The sequence below is a fragment of the Monodon monoceros genome, unplaced genomic scaffold (assembly GCF_005190385.1).
Source record: "Monodon monoceros isolate NGI ecotype Baffin Bay Population unplaced genomic scaffold, NGI_Narwhal_1 Super_Scaffold_17, whole genome shotgun sequence".
NCBI classification, from domain to species: domain Eukaryota; kingdom Metazoa; phylum Chordata; class Mammalia; order Artiodactyla; family Monodontidae; genus Monodon; species Monodon monoceros.
In genome coordinates, this window is record NW_021703773.1 from 16,140,521 (window position 1) to 16,162,791 (window position 22,271).

The following is a 22,271-nucleotide window of genomic DNA, read 5'->3' on the forward strand; positions in this document are numbered from 1 at the left end:
GACTAATGCAAGTATTTGTTTGGTTTTTGCTTTTCTATTTAGATTGTAAAAGTAAGCCTTTAAATAGCAGTTGATGTTTATGGTAGCAGAATGGAAACTCAGTTAATGTGGTTAGGACTGTGTTACTCTGCAATAACTTAATAGCCCTGAATTTGTCCATTTCTGGCATGTTTATCACCAGAAAAGCTCAAAATTTTATCTTTCTAGACCCAGGAAAATGGTTTTATTTGTTGGGCTTATATTGGTTTCTTGTATCTCTTCTCTCTAATGGTTCACTAAATTAGATGTGAAATATCTGGGATTGCTTTCTTCACTTTCTTAGTAAAGAGATACATAAAATCCTGGTTATTGAAGAAGAACTTTTGATAAATACTCCAGGCCATTTTCACTGAAATGAACTAAGGTGTTCGTCAATAAGGATGAATGTAATGGTAACTGCACAAGTTAGAATATAATGAAACGTCTTCATTTTCTCAAATACCAACCTGACCAAAAAGTAAGGATTAGACTGAAGTGAAGTGAACAGAGCTTCCAAGAGCATGGACTCAGTCCATAGATAGGAAGGTTAGTAAGGAACTGCAAACATGCACAGGGTAACCGAGGCAGTCCCTGGCTGTGTTGCACATTTCTTCCTAGAGAAATCAGAATTTCTTGTCTTTTAACTATTCTTTTTTGGATATCTCTTTCACTGTCTCTTTCCAATTGGCAATAACTGTTGTTTTATTGTTTATAAAGTAATACAGGTAAGCATTTCAAATAACATAGAAACTAATAAAGTAGAATAAATATACCCCTGTAATCTTCACCTCTAGAAATAAACCATTATCAATTCACTATATATCCTTTAAGATATTTAGCATATATGTAAAATAAGTTAATGAGTGAATAGCACACGTTTATTTTTAAAATATGAAATAGTTCTTTACGTAGTGTTGTGGTAAGTAATCCTTTTGGATTTACTTAAAGGTAAGTTGTGACTATCCCTTTAGTAAGTTTGTCTCATCTTGTTAATGACTATAATATGTTCCATTTCATACCATATTATGATCTAACCAATCTCCTTTTTATGGCCACACATTATTTCCAAATATTTGCAATTATAAACAGTGCTGCAGTGAGTATCCTTTTGAATAAACATGTGTGCCTTGTCTGATTCTTTCTTTAACATAAATCCCTAGAAAATGTATTGCTGTACTGAATGGTACATACATACATTAAAATTTTGTATGTATTATTAGTGTGACCATGAAAGATTGTATCAGTGTATGTCCATATTGTTTACCTTAATATTTTACAGTGGTGTTTTTAATATAACATATTCTTATGTGAAGTGGAAACAGAATGTTTTTATAGTATTTTTACCAAATGAATATTACCACTAAACATATGGGACCTTGTGTACATACCACTTCCAAGTCTTAGTGATCAGCTTTCATCTTGGGTTGCTGTCTCTGATTATAATAGCAAATGTTTTTAAAAGAGTAATTCTCCTGCCACAAGGGGATGGAGAAAGAGTGTCTGGACCAACAACTATGTTAGCCATGAGAGAGCTATGTTAATTCTGTTTCTGCATTTCCAGTAAATTGTTCCATTACTTAAGTTATACAAGTATTTGTCTATGAGGCAGGCACCAGGCTGGGCACGGGGGACACGATGAATGAGACACAGTTCTGGGCTTTAAGTTCTGGGGTTTATTTTAATAATTTAGTGGTAGAAACTGATAAGTAGCTGATAATAGGCAACTATTTAAAAAACTAGCATTGTGGTTATAAAATGACATGTGTAAAATAATACCCTGCAACAAAAGGCAAAATAGAAATGTTCACAGATGAGAGCAAAAAAATTTCACAAAACAATTTAACCACCTAAAAACAACTGTCATTAATGTTGGATGAATTTCATTTTCCTCCAACATTATGAGTATTTTTAAACCTTTATAAAAGTTGAAAGAATTTTACAGTGAATACTCAAAAATACCCATCACCCAGATTTTACAATCAGCATTTTACTGTGCTTGCTTTATCATGTGTCCAATCCTATCATTTATCATCCATCTTTTTAAAGTAAGTTGCAGAAGTAAGTATCCTTCTTTGCTTCTACATGCGTAGATTAACTACTATTTTAAATACTACTGTGTTTTAAAGTCTGTATTGATTAACTATGTGCTATAGAAGATGTAGAAACTTTGTACTCTTACATTCCTTCCCAAATTCCCTTTCCTGTCTCCAAATATTTGATAAATTACTTTAATTTTGGAACGTAATGCAAGTGTTATAAATCTTGAGCAACCATATAACTTATCCAGACAAGGATATTTGTGAGAGAGAAAGGAGGTACTATTCATGATTACACAGGGACAGCGAGTACAGCTTGGGTGCTCCTAGGCAAATGAAGATGATCAGACTGTCTATAACAATAGCTGCTGGAGTTGTTTATTATTCTTAGTTTTATACTTAAGTGTATTTGTATTTAATAAATTAAACACTATAGTCAACATTTAGTCTTTTACCATAGTTTATTTCCTGAGTTCTTCATTTTGAGTCACCTCTGGTTGGATTTTATCCATAGCTTCTCCTTTCCTGAGTTCTTTATTTTGATGTATCTCTTGGTTGGATTTTATCCTCAAGTAGTCCCCCCACCTCTGTGACTGGGTCTAATTTGTACTGAATTCATTAATTTTTTACTTGCTTTGTTACCTTACATTATTTTTATACTTTTAATAAATAATACATTTCAATATGCTATTGTTCTTTTATTATCCCTATAATAATAGGGATAAATGGAACAATAGTAGAGGTATCCCTTATCTGGAAAGCGAGGCATGGTGTGAGGTTAGAATATCGTTTCTAATACTACTCAGTGTTTTCTACGTAAAGCCCCATGTAATTAGTTTCTTTAGAGGTTTTAATGCCCCCAGTTTTGGGGTCTTTGCTGATAATACAGACTTCGGTTAGTAGGTAGCTGTGATAATTTTGATAGTATACTGTTTATATGAAATAACCAAACCCGATCTTTTGTTCTATCCAAAAACTTGGCTTGCTCCTGCCATTTGTAAGTAATTTGGTAGACGAAATTCTACTTAGGTTAATAAAAAAGGTATTGGAAAGCTTTAAAGTACATTAGAAGCTTTGATTTCCTCTTGGCTTGCTTTCTGTTGGATTCTATTTAATTTTATTTGGATTTAATAATTTTACCATCACAAATTTTACTATCAAAAATTTATATGACTCAAGAATAAACCTGCTGAAAAAATTCGTCTCTTCATTTTGCAATTTATGGAATAATGTTTTTATTTTTCCTTATTCTTATAATAAAACTTTTCTTCAGCTGTAACACATAGTATGTTGCTCTTAATAGTGAAGAGTTGTATACAACCACTTCTAGAACAGAGCAGATTATTTTATGATATAATGCATTATTATAATAGGGTATCTGCTATACTTGTTGATGCTGGTAGTGACCATCCTGCCTGGATCTTTGCTCTCGAGGCAGTAAGGCCCGATGGCGATATACAGCCTCAAGTTGATTTTCTTCTCTGCTCATACAGCTACTCTTATTCTTTGTATCTGCTACCTGTTTTACAGTGGGATATTTATACAAGAATAAATGTCTAACAGGAGGATATGAAGGAGTTCAGGAAAGAAGGTCTCAGAAACTAATGCAATAGTGGAATAAAAATGGGATGCTCATTTAGCCCTTGTCATGATTGTGCCATGTTAAAATGACTTCATATTTTGATCCTTCAAGTGAAAACATCATGGTCCCCATTTCTAATGATGTTGTCTCTTGACAGGAGAGTATTGTACTTCAGCAGTTTTACAGTGAAAAAGTCACAAAGACAACCCACGTGAATTTAAGAAAACCTCCTCCCAAACCAAAAAAAAACCAAAAAGCAAACTGTGTTCACTTTATAGCAAAAAATAAAACAGAATAACTCCCAATTCTAAAAAAGACAGTTTTTGACTATTTACATGACTTTGATTTATTTATCTGTAGATAGTTAGTAGTTATTTAGTTATAGTTAGTATAAACTTTGCCTTCTATCTTTCCACTTAATGTTATAATAGAATTTTTTCACTAGTTACAGACCACATATATATTATTCTAGTCCCTAATATTTCATTGTTTTAATATGCTCTTTATTTCCTGGCTTTTTTATTTTTATTGATGTTAATCACATAACTATGTTCAGATTTTTTCCTTTGGAATTATTTTTTAGGGTGTGATTACATCACACTGATAATAATTTATTATTTTGTATCAATGTTTTTGTGTAGGGCCTTACTTTTTGGGGATGAGATGTATTTCCTAGTATACCTGAATTTATATAATTCCATACATTCATTAATCTAGTGTTGTTATTACTACTAGTATCAAATACAAAATATTTCAAAACACCGTGTGATAGTCTCTGTGTGTTTTCTCTAATAAAATTAAGGTATAATGGCATTTAACATTAGGAATCTTAAAATTTATTACTGCCATGGGATAAGTTTTTCATGGAACAAAACATTTTGATATTTTTCATTGTAGAATTCATATTCATGTGTTTATGTAAATGCACTACTTCTATTTTTGTGAATTAGGAAATCCTAGAATAATTAAAATTGATATTAAATTCTTGAATTATTAATTTTAAATTTGACCACAGTAATTTTTAAGTTCTTATGGTTATGTCAATTATATATACTATAAATATGCAAGTTCAGGAAACAGTTGCTTCTTTTATAATGCTCTGCACTTTCGAAGCAGTGAAAAAATAGAGCAAAGAATCTATGATAAACTGAAGTTAGAAATCCTTTTTTTTAAAGTTACATTTGAATAGGAATAATAAATTATAGATTCTTAGTTTATAGCTTAAAAATTTTACAGATTCCATTCAGTAGATACACAGTGTATGTAGAGGGAGCTTCAGGGCCAATCAGGAGCTAGCCATTCTCAGGATGCTTTGAAGGATACAAAATCATGGAAATGTGGATCTTTTCTAGGGAAATTTTCTGGGGAGAGTTCAGGTTAATAAAGTCACTACTTTTAAAAGAGTGTCACTGGAAATATTTTTACTGAGTCTCTAGAAAAAGTTCACTTAATTGAATATTGTAGCACCATCAATTGAAGTTCTATCCTTTCTACAAAAGCATGAACGTTTGAAAAAATATTTTCACCAATAACTTTATTTCTACATTTCTCATTCAGCTCTGAATTGAATTAGATACTGCCTTTAACATGTTGGACTTAAAAACTTATGTAACACTCTCCCCCATATAAACTTGTAGCTGCGCTGGTATTGGCCTTAGGTAGCCGGCTGGGTTCCCTTTTCTGTAGTTACACAGCCAGGTTCTCTTTAGGAGCTACACTGAGGAAGAATTGGTCTGGGGTTTTCCAGTATTTCTTTCTTTACTTTTAAAGAGCTTGATATTAAATACATCAAGGAACTCTCAGTATGATTAATGTATTTTTGAATCTCTCACTTTTTCACCTTTGAAGTAATGATAGTTGAGGTTTTCCTGTAGAGTGTAGATTACATTTCCTGCAGAGGTACGATGATTTGCCAAGTTCTTAACTAACCCTTTGTTTGAATCTTTGCTCTCTTTATGGCATGTGTACTGTATGCATTTTTTATTTTTGATAAAAATGGTGTATTTGTCCTTTTTATTGTGTAGCTCATTGAGGTCTTAAGGCTGAGTGCCCTTAAGGCTGTTGGTGATCTTTAGTGAACACTTTGTAATTATCAATACATGGGGTGGTATAATCTCTGATATTTTGATTTCTGGAAGCATTCATTGCCCCTTATATTTTATTCAAATCTGAGAAGAATGGCATGATATTAAGAAAATGAGTAAGGATTTTGGGGATCAAATAATTGTAGAAATTGAAGCTAACTTTCCTCCCAAATGCAAAAATATGCATCTGGCTGCTTCTCTTTGCCTTGTCAGTGGGCTTTGATTGAACCTCTTGGATATTCAAGTTGTGAAAAGTACAGCTCTCTTTTCCTCTCAGAGACTTTCTATAAAATACAAGGAAGGACAGAAGGGTCATGAAGTTTCTGTGTGTCACTAAGAGATACCTTCAACATGTACTTCTTATTCTCATTCCAAATTTATGTCCTGTGAATTATTGTAAGCAAGTTAGTGTGGCTATTTTTTCCTTCCATTTTTATTGAGATATAATTTACACATGGCACTGTATAAGTTTAAGGTGCACAGCATGATTTGACTTATGTGCGTCATGAAATGATTACCACAGTAAATCTAGTGAACATCCATCATCACGTATAGATACAAGATAAAAGAAAAAAAAGTTTTTTTCCTTGTGATGAGAACTCTTAGGATTTACTCTCTTAATAATTTACATATAGAACATACAGCAGTGTTAATTATATTATGTTGTACATTATATCCTAATACTTGTCTTTTTCTTTTTTTATAGTTCCCTGTGCTATACAGCAGGTTTTCATTAGCTATCTATATTATACATAGTAGTGTATATGGCACCTGAACAAATACTAGGTAGGTGTAAATACTACGTAGGTGACTAGAACAGACACACGAATAGCTATCCCTCTGGCAGATGTTTTTTTAAGACAAGAGACCACATACATATCTTTGTTTTGGTGCATCTGGTCATCATTAAAATTTACCTAGGGATAAAATGCTGGAAAAAAATATGGGTATAAAAGCATTAGTGAGATTTTTTTTTTCCTGTTTAAGCTTCACTTTGGAATGAACAATTTCACTACATGTTGTTTAGTGAAATGTACCATTTCTTTATATTTTTGTTATGAATTGATTAAAAAAACATGAATTGAGAAAAAATTGAGTGATGTCATATGTTGGGGACTGGCATATGTCGATTATGCCAGTTTATTAATAGTGAATTGCCTTACAATTCAGTTTTTATAAAAACATTAAGATAAAAATAGAGGGCTGGGCACCTACAGTTAGTGTGACTGAGTATCTTACCTTCATTAATATGTGGGACCTGCTGGCCCATGATTTTTACAAGGTAACAGGTAAAGGCAGGGTTTCTTCCTTGAAGATTCTAAATTTTAGATTTCTTTTTCCTTTTAGAAATGGTAGATGTATGGCATCTGTGTCTCTATTTCCCAGCCTTGTGCCAGCAGCAGACAAAACTCAACGGCTCACACCCTCTTTACTGATAGTATCAGTGTGGATTTCAAAACTGTGCTTTGTACTGAATTTAAATTAGCTGCTACCAGTCAGTTAGTGTTCACAGAAATAAGATCTTGTGTGCCATCCTTTCCTGAGCTGTCACTAAGCCATTTAACAGCAGAGCCACAGCCGTAACACATCAATATAAGCAACGTATATTTTTTAAAGCTAGAGCTTATTTGCTGTAAAGCCTTGAGAGTAGGATCTGTTGTACTTTCATTTTCCATAAACTTAGCATAGTGCTGGTCATGTATTTAGTAATCCACAATGCATGTTTAGAAATTTAGCGCAATGTTTGCTATGTACTAAGTACTCAGAGAACATTTGGTAACTCTTGAGATTAAAGTACTAATAAGATTAAAAAAAAACTCCCTCTGTAGTTATTCTTTTAGCAACCTGATTGAGGTTGCTGATAGAAATTAACCTGAGGAGAAGGGAACAGAATTTGAGTGCCTGTACTTTTCTGGATGCTGTGCTAGGAGTTTTCCATACATTAACTCATTTAATTTTACCAATTTGTGAGATATTATTTCAATTTTATAGATGAAGATGAGATTCAGAGAAATTATTTGGTCAAGTCACACTGCATGCAAATACAGAATCATCATTTAAACTTGAGCCATTAAGTTCTATTTTTAAAATGAACATACGGTGCCTTTTCAATTTTTAAAGGTTTCACTATGTTCCATATTATGGATGTTTCCATGCTCCCTTCACTACACAGAATTCCCTTGGGCATGATTTTGTTTCAGGTTTTATTCTCCAGTGGGAAGAGAGACTCATGAGCATCACTCTCTTCAAGAGACCAAAAGGGACACACAGACAGAGAAGGTGGGGAAGTCTTAAAGGTAGTCTTGGGTAAGGGAAACTGTAGCATGAAGAAAAATTCCCAACAAAGAGGGGTACAAATGGCCCTGAAAAAGGAAATACTTTGAAGGAACAGATGCACCCAACCTTCTCCTTAAAGAAAATCACATGCCTGTCACAGAGAAATGCAACATAGAATAAACCCTATTTGTGGACTGTAGCTCAACCTGTGATTCTTTTTTAGTAGATTTTAAAAGCATGAATTCACATTAATCAGATTTCTGTTCCTTACTGAATATTTCTACTCCATCACCTTGTAACATTTTCCTTTGAGAATTAACTTAACCTTCTTTACAACAAATGCTCTTGAAAGTTTGAATCAACCATGATGCCCTAAAAACCTACCTTCCTAGACCATTTATTTCTTATTTTTTGTCATCTAATATTTAATCTGAATATAATGTTCTTCACAAGTTCTCCAGTAATAGCCAGAATTAAAACTGTGGTTCTCATGTGTTTTGATGTATATTCAGAATATGTAGGAAATTTGACAGGAAAAGAATTGTAGACTACATATAGGATTATAGTGGTAAAATCACCCTTTGTTATCTAACAATAGTGAAAACAATACTTCTACCAATACTGCCTTGTATTTTATAGTACTTTATAATTTACAAAGGTTTTTATCCGTCATCTCTCAGTAAATCATCTAGGTATGTATTGGAAGTTCAGACGTTAATCGATGAGTCCCTAGGTTCTGAGAGGTGAAGTGTCTTGGCCAAGCTTTCGTGTGTAGTGACCAGAGCGCAGCCCTTTTTCTTTTCGTACAGGACTCTTAGACTGTGCTTGGTGTGCTCAGGTGTCATACGTCTCATCAATTAAGATTTCGTCTGTGCCTAGGTCCTTAGTTCTTCTTAAATGGCACAGTTGAAGCCCTTCTCTTCCGACCACTCATTCTTTCTTGATTTTCCAAGGCTAACAAATTTCTTATAGGAATACAACCCTGTAGAGTTTTTTACTTCTCAGACTTTTTCAGGTAAAATGGACAATCTAAAGATTAAGAGCGTTCTGTACAGAGGCTAGAGTGTTACTTTCACTGTCACCCCACCCTGGAAGAGAATCTTCCTAGCCCCCAGCTCCATGGTACCGTCTCGCCTCACTACACCTCCCACCATCCCAGTTCCTGCTGCAGTAAGCCACTATCCTGACTTTTAGCACAATAGATTTTTTTCCTGTTTTTGATCTTACTATAAGTAGAATCACGCAGTGCTCTTTTGTGCATACGTGTCTTTCGCTCAGTTTCGTCTTCGTGAGATCCCTCCAAGCTGTTTGCATGTTGATGCTTGGAGGGAAATTGAGAGTTGGGTTGAGGCTCCCCATTCCACCCTTGCTAGCGAGGGAGGTGGTGGAAGGGCAGTGTTTCGTCTGTGGTGTTTGGCTAGACCAGAGCAGTTAGTTTTTGTCTTACTAGGTCGCCCTTTTTTGTCCTTTGGGTAAAGAGAGCAGGCTTTTCTTGGGGTTTTTATTTGTTTGTGTCCATTGGTGTTCTTGGATTGCCAATGTCTCTGGCTACCAGTCTGGGATGGGTGAGGCTGAAACAAAACTCAGGGCACTCACCACCACGGTCTCTTCATTTTGGGGTCACTAGCCAGCCTTCCTTCTTCTTCCCACTTTTCAGAGCCTTCTTATGCTTGTCTTTCATATGACCAGAGTTTTTAGCTGTCTTTAGTGGGGGATTAGGGAAAAGCATATCTATTCCATCTTTCTGGAAGTGAAAGTCTATTTTACTTTTGATGTCTATTTTTATAAACTTTTACAATTGTTAGGAAAAATAGATGAAATATTTTATGCATATATGGTCAGTTAACAATGACTGTGTTCACCAAAACAAGAACTTTTAGCAGAAATGAATTTTAGGTAAAATATAATCCCATGTAATTCTTTTTACTTGAAGTACAAACTGAAGAATTTTAACCCTGTGTAAATTTAAATTCCTATGTTTATTGCAGAATCTTTTAGCTGAGAAAGTAGAACAGTTGATGGAATGGAGCTCCAGGCGCTCAATCTTCCGAATGAATGGTGACAAATTCCGAAAATTTATAAAGACACCACCTCGAAACTATTCTATGATTGTTATGTTCACTGCTCTTCAACCTCAGCGGCAGTGTTCTGTGTGCAGGTAATGTATGCATTAAAAAAATTAAAAACTATTATTGTATGATTATATGTTTGTTAGAGCTAAGATAAAAGTATATAATAGAATTAAACATTTGTTCGATGTTGTAATCAACTATAAGTGCATTTAAATGTAAGCTCAAAGTCATTGTTTTCTAGGAAATGACTTTGATAGGCTAATATTTTTATATTGTATAAAATATTTACTTAACCAATCCACATGTAATCATAAAACAGATTTTTTTATCTTTATGTCCTGTATAAAGGTACATATGTTATAGAATTTGGTTCAAATATTGCCTTGTAGGTCACCTACATATATATTAGGGGCAATGAAGGGCAATGAAGGGGCAATGAAGTAGCCCCCTTAAACATACTCTGATCAAATAGTTTAATCAAGAGGCCATACTCAAGGAAGTCTGTTTACTTTTCAGTACCTCTAATGATGAGAAATTTCTTCCTATGATATAGAAATTTCTTCCTATGATATGATTTGAAGTGAATGAAATAATTTTCAGTGGGAACATACCAAAGAAAGTTTTGGACAAATATAAATATAATATATATACAACAGTGCTTGTTTGAGATAATTGTAGTTTCACATGCAATTCTAGAAAATGATACAGAGAAATCCTATATACCTTTTACTCAGTGACACCCCCCCCCCCACCAATGCTAACATCTTGTAAAACTGTAGCACAGTTTCACAAACAGGATATTGGTATTGATACAGAACAGTTCCATCACAGTAAGAATCCCTCCTGTTGCCCTTTCTAGCCATACCCACCCCATCTCCCCACCTCCTGAATTTATTCTCTATGTCTGTAATTTCATCATTTAAAGACTGTTATGTAAGTGGAATCATATAGTATATGTCCTTTTGGCTTTGGCTTTTTTTTACTTATCATAACTCCTTCAAAATCCATCCAAGTTGTTGTATTTGTCAGTACTTCATTCTTTTTATTACTGAGTAATATCCTATGGTATGGATGTACTGCAGTTTGTTTAACCATCCATCTGTTAAAAGACACCTGAATTGTTTCCAGTTTTTGGCTATTAAAAATACAACTGTTATGAACATTCTTGTACAGGCTTTGTGTGAACTTAAGTTTTCACTTCTCTGAGATAAATGGCCAGAGAGTCCGATGGCTGAATTGCAATGGTAGTTGCATGTTTAGCTTTATCAGAAACTGCTAAAATGTTTTCTGGAGTGGCTGTATCATTTTACAGTCCCACCATTTCTGTGTGAAGGACCTAGTTTTTCCATATCCTCACCAGCATCAGTGTTGTCATTGTTTTATTTTAGCCATTCCGTGGGTATATAATTTTAATTTGTGGTTTTATTTTGCATTTCCCTAGTGTAATGGTGTTGAACATCTTTTCGTTTGCTTTTTTGTCATCTGTGTATCACCTCTTTAGTGAAGTATCTTTCATGTCTTTTGCCTATTTCTAATTGAATTTTTTTTTACTGAATTTTGAGAGTTCTTTATATATTGTAGATACTAGTCCTTTGTCAGATATGTGGTTTTTAAATATTTTCTCCTAGTCTATGGTTTGCGTTTTCAGTCTCATAACAAGGTCTTTTGCAGATTTTAATTTAGTGAGTCCAGTTTATCAGTTTCCCCTTTTACTGATCTTACTTTTGTTGTCAAATTGAACTCTTTGCCTAGCCCTAGATCACAAAGTTCTATTTTTTTCTCTTCTGTGTTTTTTTTTTGTTGTTGTTGTTTTGTTTTTTGTTTTTTGGGTTTTTTTTTGCGGTATGCAGGCCTCTCACTGTTGTGGCCTCTCCCATTGCGGAGCACAGGCTCCGGACGCGCATGGCTCACAGGCCCAGCCGCTCTGCGGCATGTGGGATCTTCCCGGACCAGGGCACGAACCCGTGTCCCCTGCGTCGGCAGGCGGACTCTCAACCACTGCACCACTAGGGAAGCCCTTCTCTTCTGTGTTTTTCGGAAAGTTTTATAGTTTTATGTTTTACTGTTGATTTGATCTTTGGGAGAAAGGATTCAGTCTTTCATCACTAAGTATGATACTAGGTGTAAGAGTTTTGTAGATGTTCTCTATCAGGTTGAGGAACTAGTTTACTGAGCCCTTTTGTCATGAATGGGTGTTGCATTTTGTCAGATTTGGGGGAGTCAATTGATAGGTTCTTTCTTCTTTAGGTTGTTGATATGGTAGATTACATTGATGGATTTTCAATCGCTGAATCAGCTTTGCATTTTGGAATAAATCCCATTTGATTGTATTATATTCTTTTTATGTATTGCTGAATTCTATTTGCTAATATTTTGTTGAAGTGTTTTATATCTAAGTTCATGTCAGATATTGATCTATATTTTTCATTATTTATACTGTCTTTGTCCAATTTTGGTATCACGCTGATACCTCATAAAATGTATTGGGAAATGTTCCCATCTCATTTATTTTCTGGAAGTGATTTGTGAAATTACACAGTTTTAGAAATTATGTTAATTCTTCTTTAAATGTTTGATAGAATTCTCCAGTGAAATCTTCTTGACCTGGAGATTTTAAATTACGTATTCCATTTCCTCAATTGTTAAGGACAATTCAGGTTTTCTGTTTCTTCTTGGCTGAACACTTTCTCTTTTCAAGAACAAACACTTGTAGCTCCACATTCAGACTCTTCACATTGTATAATCATCTGTAGACTTCAGATTTCTAAACCATTTTGAACTTTAGTGGAAACCAAAATTATTAGTAACATGGGCCAATGAAAAAAATAAACCAATTTCTCTCAGACTAGCTTGCAGAAAGGTAATTTCAGTATTTTGAAATTTTCATGAAAGATTTTATCACAGTCTAATAATGAGTATACGTTGGGACATAGCTCAAAGTGGGTAGAAAAGATGAAAAGCAAAATATTTTGAAAAACACCATTTCAGATGATTCTGAGTTCACCTCCTATCAATTTGAGGACCAGTACTTAAGTGGACATTAACATTTGTCAGAATTAGGTTAGCATTAAGGACAGGGTATGTTTATGTTTATCTAAGGGGTGCTGAAAAGCCCTTCTGAGGCAAAAATACCATCTTAGTTGGCATTTGGTGTAACAGTTCAGATTCCACAAAAATATACTGTCCTCTGGCATCCTACAATACCTTATATATTTTAGGGAGATCATTTCTTTGCTTCTAAAAGTTGAATATATTGATTTCCTGTATTCACCACTGTTATGAAGAAATCTATTTAATTATTATATTTTTTGCAACTGTAACCTAGACTTTATTATCCAAGTATTTATTTTACAGTTACATATAATTGTATATATTTTGATAACATAAACCACAGCATACTGTTAAATGGTATATCCTTTAAGTAATAGTGTACTTAATGCATTATGTTGTTAAATGGTTAAATATGGACTCTCAATTTTTTAATGATGCTTAGCTCAAAATAACCTTTATTTACTTGTTTATTACAGCCTTTTTTGTAATAAACTTTTAAATTTTAGAGTAGTTTTAGATTTACAAGAAAAAAAGATTGAAGTTATTAGGAAAAGTTAATTCATGGATCAAGATGATGGTGAAGTTGTTAGAGGAGAAAGGAAGAGCCCATGAACGTTTAGAGGCAAATAAAAAGTGTAGAGCAGATATGTGCTTCCCATACCTAGACATTCTGGTTTAATTGGTTTTCTTTGTTGGGGGGGGGGGTCAACACAGTGACATTTTAAAAAACATGCTCTAGGTAATTCTAGTGTGCAGCCAGTATAGAGACAGGGAAGCTAAGAAGCAGGTTCATGATTCACAGCTTTTTAAAATTTAATTTCGTTGAGGAACAATGGGAATGGATGAAGACTTATTAGTTATTTGGATGACCATATAGCATTGACAAGGATCCTTTATGAAACTAGAATACTCAGATTTTTAGTGAAGAATCTCTAGAATTAAATGATTTCTTCCCCAATACTCAGCAATTTAGGAGCAAGAACACCCTCCATAGGGATTAACCTGTTTGCTCTATTCTACGAAGTGGATTAATTGGCACATATTCTGAGAATGCTAGTGAGAGTATATCTGAAATGTGTAACTGGGGGTTAAAAATTGGTTAGGGGGTCAAAGAAGCCAGGGGACAGCTGATAAACTAGGTGTGATACAATTAAGCTAGATTTTCACAAGAGTGAAGGAGAGGTTTTGTGTGAAAGGAGGACGGGGTTGAAAATTAGGAAGTTGTAAAGGGTTGATTAAATAAATGAGTAAATTGCTGAAGTATAATGTAGATGATTGTGGATATAATAGAGAAGCTTTAGGAATGATAAGGCTGGGCTCACATCTAGATTATAAACATGTATGTCGAAATAACTCAGGATTTTAATGGAACTGGAGAGGAAAAATATTAAGTGAGCTGAAAGAGGGATGTCTTGGAGTTTATTGGATGAGGTTGATAGATTTACATTATAGAGTAATATAAATTTAAAAGGAGGATCTGTTAAATAATTGTGATTGAAAAGTGGTCTGAGATCTACTGTCATTGAGCCAAGAGAGTACCGAATGTGACCCATATGAGCAGAGTGAATGAAAGAGATCTCAAGGGGACAGCCAAGATGGAAAGGTAAAGAGGAGTTTCAAGAAAAATTTTCAAGAAAAAGTATTCAAATTATATTCTGTATTATAAATTAAGTGCCTCAGAGGGAGTTGTAGATTCATTGAGAAAGGCACTCTATCATCAGCAGTCATTTTTGTTTAAAAACTTGAATTCTCCTGGGTCCTTCTGTGTCAGTGTAATTTGGGACCATTTCTTTAATACTGCTGTAATTTTTTTATAATTCTGTAGAGTCATTGAAATGTTCATAGCTATAAGTTTAAAAGATTAGTGCTTTCCTTTGTGAGACTTTTTCTGCTTTTTTCTTTTCTTTAAGAAAAAGTGAAATTTTCTTCTAGAGCTGACACACTTAAGGATTCTCCAGTTGCTTTTCTTTGCTGAATGGCTGATGAATGAGCTATTGGCTTCCTTGTAAGCCCTCTTAGCAAATCATTCTGCTCTTCTTTCACAAAGCCAGTTTCTTCACAAATCTCAGAATTCAATTCTCACCTTCCTCAGTGCACACATCAAACTCCTTGGCCAAATAAAGTTGTTAAATTAAGACTACTCAGTATAATTCTCACCTCCCGTAAGTGTTAACTCCAAACTTCCTTTATCTAATTGTACTGTAAGGAATATTCCCCATAATTGCTAAATCTTTTAGATGTGTTCTACCACAAAGTTACTTATCTCTACCAGAATTCGCTAAAAATTCTAAGAACAATATAACCTCTTCTAAGGTTATTACTGTCATTCAATAGATGTAAGAAAAAACATCCAGATGAAGGAAAATCAAAAAGTACATGTAGAGTCAAGCAGGGTGCACATACAGTCAAAGCTTGGTAATGTATTGGAAGTTAATATATTGTTGGACTTCAAATAAATGAAAAAATGATTAGTAATTACAAAGGTATTTTAAAGAGGAGGGAGAATAAATTATTACATTGATATATTAGATATTAACTGGCTAACATCTTTTCTTCTCTAACTAAATAAAATGATTGTTTATTATGTGTAAACTATTTGGGCAGTCCTGTGTTAGGTCATTTATATATATAATATCTCATGTCATTCTCACTACTCTAAAAGGTAGGACTGAGAAAAATCCATGTTTTAGATGACAACATCAAAGCTGAGAGGTTATATAATTTACCCAAAGTCACAGAGCTAATACCTGTCAGGGTTGGGATTTGTGACTCCAGAGCTAGTAAGTTTAATGCTTTCCTTAAGTGTACATATTCATTATTGTTTCTACCCTGTGAACTGTAATTTGCATTTTGCATTCCCAACTAAGATTATTAATCTTTTAGTGCAGGGATCCATCAGCCAGCATTCCTTAAACTCATTAGATCATGAAAAGCTTTCGTTCAGATTAGCATTTCATAGCAAGGGCTGGTGAGTTGGAGATAGCTGGCCAAGACCATGTGGAAGAGCTCATCAGCCTTTTGTTTCATTACAGTGAAGTCATATCTCTTAGGAGATTCAATTCTAAAGTGAGCACATAATGTGAGAATCGTTTGTAGATAAAATTACCGTGTCCATCTCTTAATGCACTGGTAAGTGCTTTCTAAATGGTTTTGGGATTACAACCCTTATCATTTCCTTTAGTCCTTGGATAATATTTCTCTATGGCCTTAATTCTTAAGTTTTTCTAATATGTCTGGCTACCTGGACAAAGTATTCCACTTCTTTGTCAAAGACTGGCAAACTCTCATGCCATTCACACATTCTTTGCCTGGCTTGGCTAATACGTGAGGACTGTTTCAGACTTGACTAAATCCATGACCAGTTTAATATAAATGATGTTTTAGGGTTATTGCTGAACGCTGTCTAGTTTAATTATTTTTTTAGGTCGAAGGGATGTGATTTAAGTTCACTGTATTAAATTTCCTCCTAGGTGTGTCTTCCTCAGATTGGATAATCCCAACTCTTTTACAATGAATAAATGGATGTTTTCAGTGAACTTTCATTATCTATGTGACACTGTAGCATTCTCTGAGCTCTATTTTCTATATTATTTGTATATAAAGTTCAGATTTAGTCACCCATCTTATAATTTCAAACCTACAGAAAATTGAAACAGTAGTACAAAGACACCAGTCTACACTTTACCAAGATTTCACTAATTATTACATTTTGCCACATTTGATTTTGCTCATTGCCTTAAAGAAAGACACATAAGAGTTGTGAGTTTACATTTTATTCAGGGTCTTACTGGGGACGATATATAGCCTGGGAGACAGCCACTCAGTTAGTCCTGAGGAAACTGCTCTGAAGAGGTAGGGGAGGGGCCAGTTTACAAATTTTTTTGGTTTGGAAATAACATGCAGTCTTGGTAAAAGCAATGACACACATCTTGGTAAAAGATCACTGATAATTCCAAAGAACAGGTGTATGTTAATGATTTAGTGCTTTGCTATGTCTGGGAAGATGCAAGAATCTCGCTCGGGTCATTGAAATTCTTCCTGAGATATGTGTCTAACTATCTAAGGGCCTGTTTATCCAAAGCACAGGGCGCCTCACCTGTTTTTCATCCTGATCTCCTCTTGGTACACTGTCTGTGGGTGACTGCAATGGTTGCGACTTAACCCCTGTGGAGGTGGGTGATGAGAGATGCTCTTTGTTCTTCTTTGTTCACAGTCTTTTAAGTATAAGTAAAAAATGAGTCACATACCAGCAGATATACTTTTAACTTGTGGACATCATGAACTATCACTGCTAAATATTTCAGTTTGCATATTTTAATAAGACATTCTTACCTAATCAGAATACCATTATTACTTTTAAGTGAAATGGCATTAATTCAATGACATAATCTGCTTCTTTTAAAAGTACTATAGCAGTTATTTGTGTACTTCTTATTGCATCCTATCAGGAGGCACATAATTTTAGTTCTTTCAAACACCAGTGATGAGATCGATCACTCGATAGAGGCGGTGATCATTACATCTTTCTGTTGTACAAGTATATCTTTCCCTTGTAGTAAGTGTTTGGGGAAGGTGAATGGGTTAAGAGGGGGGACACTTTGAGATAATGTGACTATCCTGTTTCTTGGCACTTTTTTACCCAGTGATTGTAACATCCATTGATCATCTCTGCCTGAATTTGATATTACATTGATGATTGTGAAGGAGTGATTTTTAAACATTCTGTCATTGCTTTAACATTAATTAGTTAGTATTCTTTTATAAATGAGAGCTTTTCTTTCCTCCATTTGCCCTTCTGAGTATCTCAATGCAAAGATTCTTTTTTTTATTTACTAATCTGTTTCTGTGATTATTCTTCAGTGTTCAAGTTGCCCTAAATTTGATCAGTGGAAACCAACTCCTGTGTCATTTACATGCCTCTGTTAGTCTTTGCTTTCTGGCTCAACAAAATATTCTAAGCCTACTTTATATATTTTCCCTGTCATGGAACTGCAAGAAGCATTTTTTTTTTTTACATCTTTATTGGGGTATAATTGCTTTACAATGGTGTGTTAGTTTCTGCTTTATAACAAAGTGAATCAGTTTTTTGGTAGGAAATGATATTTAGAAAGCAAGAACTGGGCAAGTTATACTGTTTGCTGCTGGGACAGTATCATTGCTTGCAGCCTTTTTTAGTAGATAGAGCTAGGATGTGTGTATGTGTGTACCTACACACACATACATACATACATATATAAATTATGACTTTAACTAGATATCTCCTATTCCAGGCTAACACTGTAGGGTTTTTCCTCTATTTTCCCTATTCCATAGTTTTATCTCCTTTCTCCAAAATGAAAACCTGGATCCCAGCAATACTGGTGTATTTGCTCATTTGCTCTCCCTTTCACTGCATATAAAATAGTTTAAAATTACACCCCACCAGTATGATCTCTGAAAACAAATCATTAACTAGATTTCCTAATTTCTGCACAGTTCCTTTCTTCTTTTAGCTATGTGTCAGTTTTCTTAGCATACAACCTGTTAAGCTTTTTTGTGTGTTAGTATTACCATTTTTCTTAAGAGAACAAAAATTCTGCTGACTCATAAACTGAGTTGCTACTATGCATGTTATATACAGTTTAATATCTCTTATACATTTTTGCTGTAATACATTTTTGCTGTAATATATGCGTTGGAATCGCATGTTCACGTTAGAATTGTTTTCCAAAGAAAAAAATAGATGCTCAGAAAACATAGGCGTAATGGACACAATATCTTTATCTGGCAAGTAGTGAATTATACAGAGCCAGTTACAAAGTGGTAGTTAACTGTGGATTCTTCAGCTCTTCAGAGGCATTGGGTCTATTTAATATATTTCAGTATATTCAGTAGGGTCCTGAATATTTGTAGCACAACCAGAGAGAAATCACTGCTGAAATCTTTGTGCAGGGTGTTGTTTACCAGTTTTTTTCTCTTCAGGGTATCAGAACCGTAAGTAATGGATGGTTCCACTCACACCAGATCTCTCTCTATATATCACTATCTATAGAGATTGAATAATTTGAGGTTTTATGAAGATACACTTTGGAATATCCATGCAATATATAGTTATATCTATATATAATTTATCATAAAAATATAAATAAAAGGCATACATAGAGATTTTAATATGAATCTTTTTATAGGAAGTTTGATTAACATTAAAAAGAGAAACTATAGGGCTTCCCTGGTGGCGCAGTGTTTGAGAGTCCGCCTGCCGATGCAGGGGACGTGGGTTCGTGCCCCGGTCCGGGAGGATCCCACATGCCGCGGAGCGGCTGGGCCCGTGAGCCATGGCCGCTGGGCCTGCGCGTCCGGAGCCTGTGCTCTGCGGCGGGAGAGGCCACAACAGTGAGAGGCCCGCGTACCGCAAAAAAAAAAAAGAAAAACCATATTTCTTAAAAATTCCCTTCAAGGGCATAAAAGATAAAAACTACATTCATCATGGGAGCTATATTAAATATATACAACTATGGATGAGTTAATAATCCTTTTTAGTTTTGCATAACCCTTTAAAAAGGATTATAAACTGCTATAGCATTTGGATTGATTTTTTTCTTGTTTCCATAATAAAAAATTGAGAAGATTTAATAGAAGAGTTTTCCCAGAACTGTGCCCTGCAGTTACTGCTTAGGCCTTCCTGGATGCTTTGCTGCAACTTGACTGCCCTCTTCAGGCTGCATGTTAATAGATTAGGAAAATTTACAGTGTTCCTCCCATTCATAAAGTTACGTCTCTAATGTTCCTATGAACTATTAAAACAGAAAGTACTTTTTTAGCTAACAGTGTTGGAAATGTGCTTATTTAAGTGCTAGGAGCATTTGTGGTTTTCAGCTTTCAATTTCAGATGGCAGTGAAGTCTGAAGGGTTCTAATAAGCATTAATGACACCTTTGCTCATTAGTCTAAGCTGACACAAACATATGCAAGAAGCCAGTCACTTTCTTTGTCATTAGTTAGGCTTCTTCTATCCCCTGTTAAGCATGAAGAAGTTGGAATATGGAGAGATAAGAGATAATGGAGTTAAGTTTAGAGAACAGGATTTATGTTATTGGGACATATTCCTTCTAACAATCTTTTTTACCCTAAATAGATATCATCAACATTGAAATATGTTTTTCTCAGGCTTATTGAATTATTTCTAGTGACAAACAGATCTGGTCTCTAGTCCTATTGCTACTAAATTACCTTCAACAGAAGAAAGCCCCCATTTACCTTGTCAGTAGTAAATTTTCTCTGAGTATTGTATTTGTGTTGAAAAAATGTAATTTGCTTAGCTCCCCTGGAATTCTTTATGCCAACAGATAGATTCCTAACTAGAAGCAAGATGTGTAGAAAATTTTGCTTGTTGCTTTGGTGCTCTAGATTCTAAAGGAGAATATGTAAGAAATAGGTCATATCTTCATTTATATAGTATTTTAATAGCCGCATATATTTTCCCAACTAGACCAGTATAGTAATGTTCTGAGTGGTTTACAAACATTTATTTTCTCCTCCTCTAATACATTATGCACACTGTTGCCAGATACAGCTTTCTTAATTAGTATTTTGCATAATCTACTTCTTTCAAAACACTTGTAGTTGTTCACTATTTACAGAATAAAGTCAAGATCTTATTTATCTTTCTCCTGGAAGAGAGCTTCCAGTCTATTCTTTCCTTATTTTCTAACATGAAACTTAGTTCTGTTATTTGACTACATAATATACATTTCATACTGGGTAGTCTTTGTTTATACTGCTTCTGTTGCCTTCATATTCTCTTCCTGTCCTTCCTTGATTATTATAATTTTAGTCCTTTCATTCTTTTCTGAATATTTTCACATTCACACTTTGTCCAGCTGCTCAATCCACTGTGATCCCGTTCTCTTCTATATGCTGTATAGCAGCTACAATCTGCATTCTTTTTTCAATATATGTATCTTACTTGTGTGTTAGTGTGTGTCTATTCTGTTCTCTGACAAGCTTCTTAAAGGCGGAGACTGTGAGGTATACTTTTTTATTATTGTAGCATATATTAAAACGCTGAATAAACATCACTGATGATTAAGATCTAGATTTTATATTTCATATGAAATTGATTTAGGAACATGATGTTAGGAGATGATTTAGTCCTTATAATCTTTCAAATCAAGACCACTATTCCTTTGACAAATAGCATATATTTGTGATGGTACAAAGATTTAAGGTGTTTCTTTTTTTCTTCCTAAGACCACCGATACCGTGAAGCAAATTGGCCTTAAAAGAGACATTAACCTGTGACATAAATCTGACTAAGTGGGCTTTTAGTCAGACTGTCCAGAATTCAAAATCTCTAAGTTAGTATTATTTAGTTTTAGGGTATATGTAATATATTGACTCTTTAGGAAAGTATATTATTCATCATCAAACCTTTATTAAATACCTATTCTGGACAATCACTGCATAAACATAGTACGCATAAGCAGAACAGTATATGCATAAAATAAACAGCGCTGCACGGCAGCTGAGAATTTCCATTTCTGACAGTTGCCCGAAGTATTATAGAGAATTGAAGTGGCTTCTGAGGGAGGGGCATTTTTGAGCAAGCTTTTGAAAGAAGGGAGGACATTTGAAGCAGAGGATTTAATGATTTAAAGCTTAAAGAATGAACACAGGGTGTCACAAAACGGAGAGACCCTTTGAGCATGTGATATGTTCCTGTGGATACAGACTGTAGATGTAAATTGTGGCCAGGGGATAGAGGCTCTTGTTTTCTCTTCTGCCCATGGTCTTCGTTATATAGGCAGTGGGGAACTCTTTAGGACTTTGGAACAGAGGATAGAACCCACAGTTGATTACTAGGAAATTAAACTGAGGAAGTGGATGGTGTAGAAAACAGAGTTTGAAGGCAAAATGAATTCATCCTCTTTGACCCCTCAATACGACTTATCACATTTTCTCGTTTTATTTTCTTCAGAGTATTTCCAGCTATCTGACATTTTGTGTATACTTGTGTGAGGCATCAGTTTCTCACTAGAGTGTATTCTCCTTGAAGTCAGGGCCCTTGAACTTATTATTCAGTCCTTCATTACCTGACACATTGTTGGCACTAATATATATTTGTGGAGTGAATTAATGAGTGAATGAATGTATACTTAGTAGATTCTAATAGG

At 34.5% G+C, this 22,271-nt stretch overlaps 1 protein-coding gene across 1 annotated transcript in view; it reads left to right on the forward strand.

Annotated features, from left to right (window-relative positions):
* Positions 1–22,271, forward strand: part of TUSC3 (tumor suppressor candidate 3) — a 181,694-nt gene that overhangs the window by 49,494 nt on the left and 109,929 nt on the right. Inside the window, exon 2 of the mRNA XM_029226695.1 lies at positions 9,986–10,155. Coding sequence (XP_029082528.1) covers positions 9,986–10,155 — 170 coding nt within the window. The remainder of the gene's footprint in view (positions 1–9,985; positions 10,156–22,271) is intronic.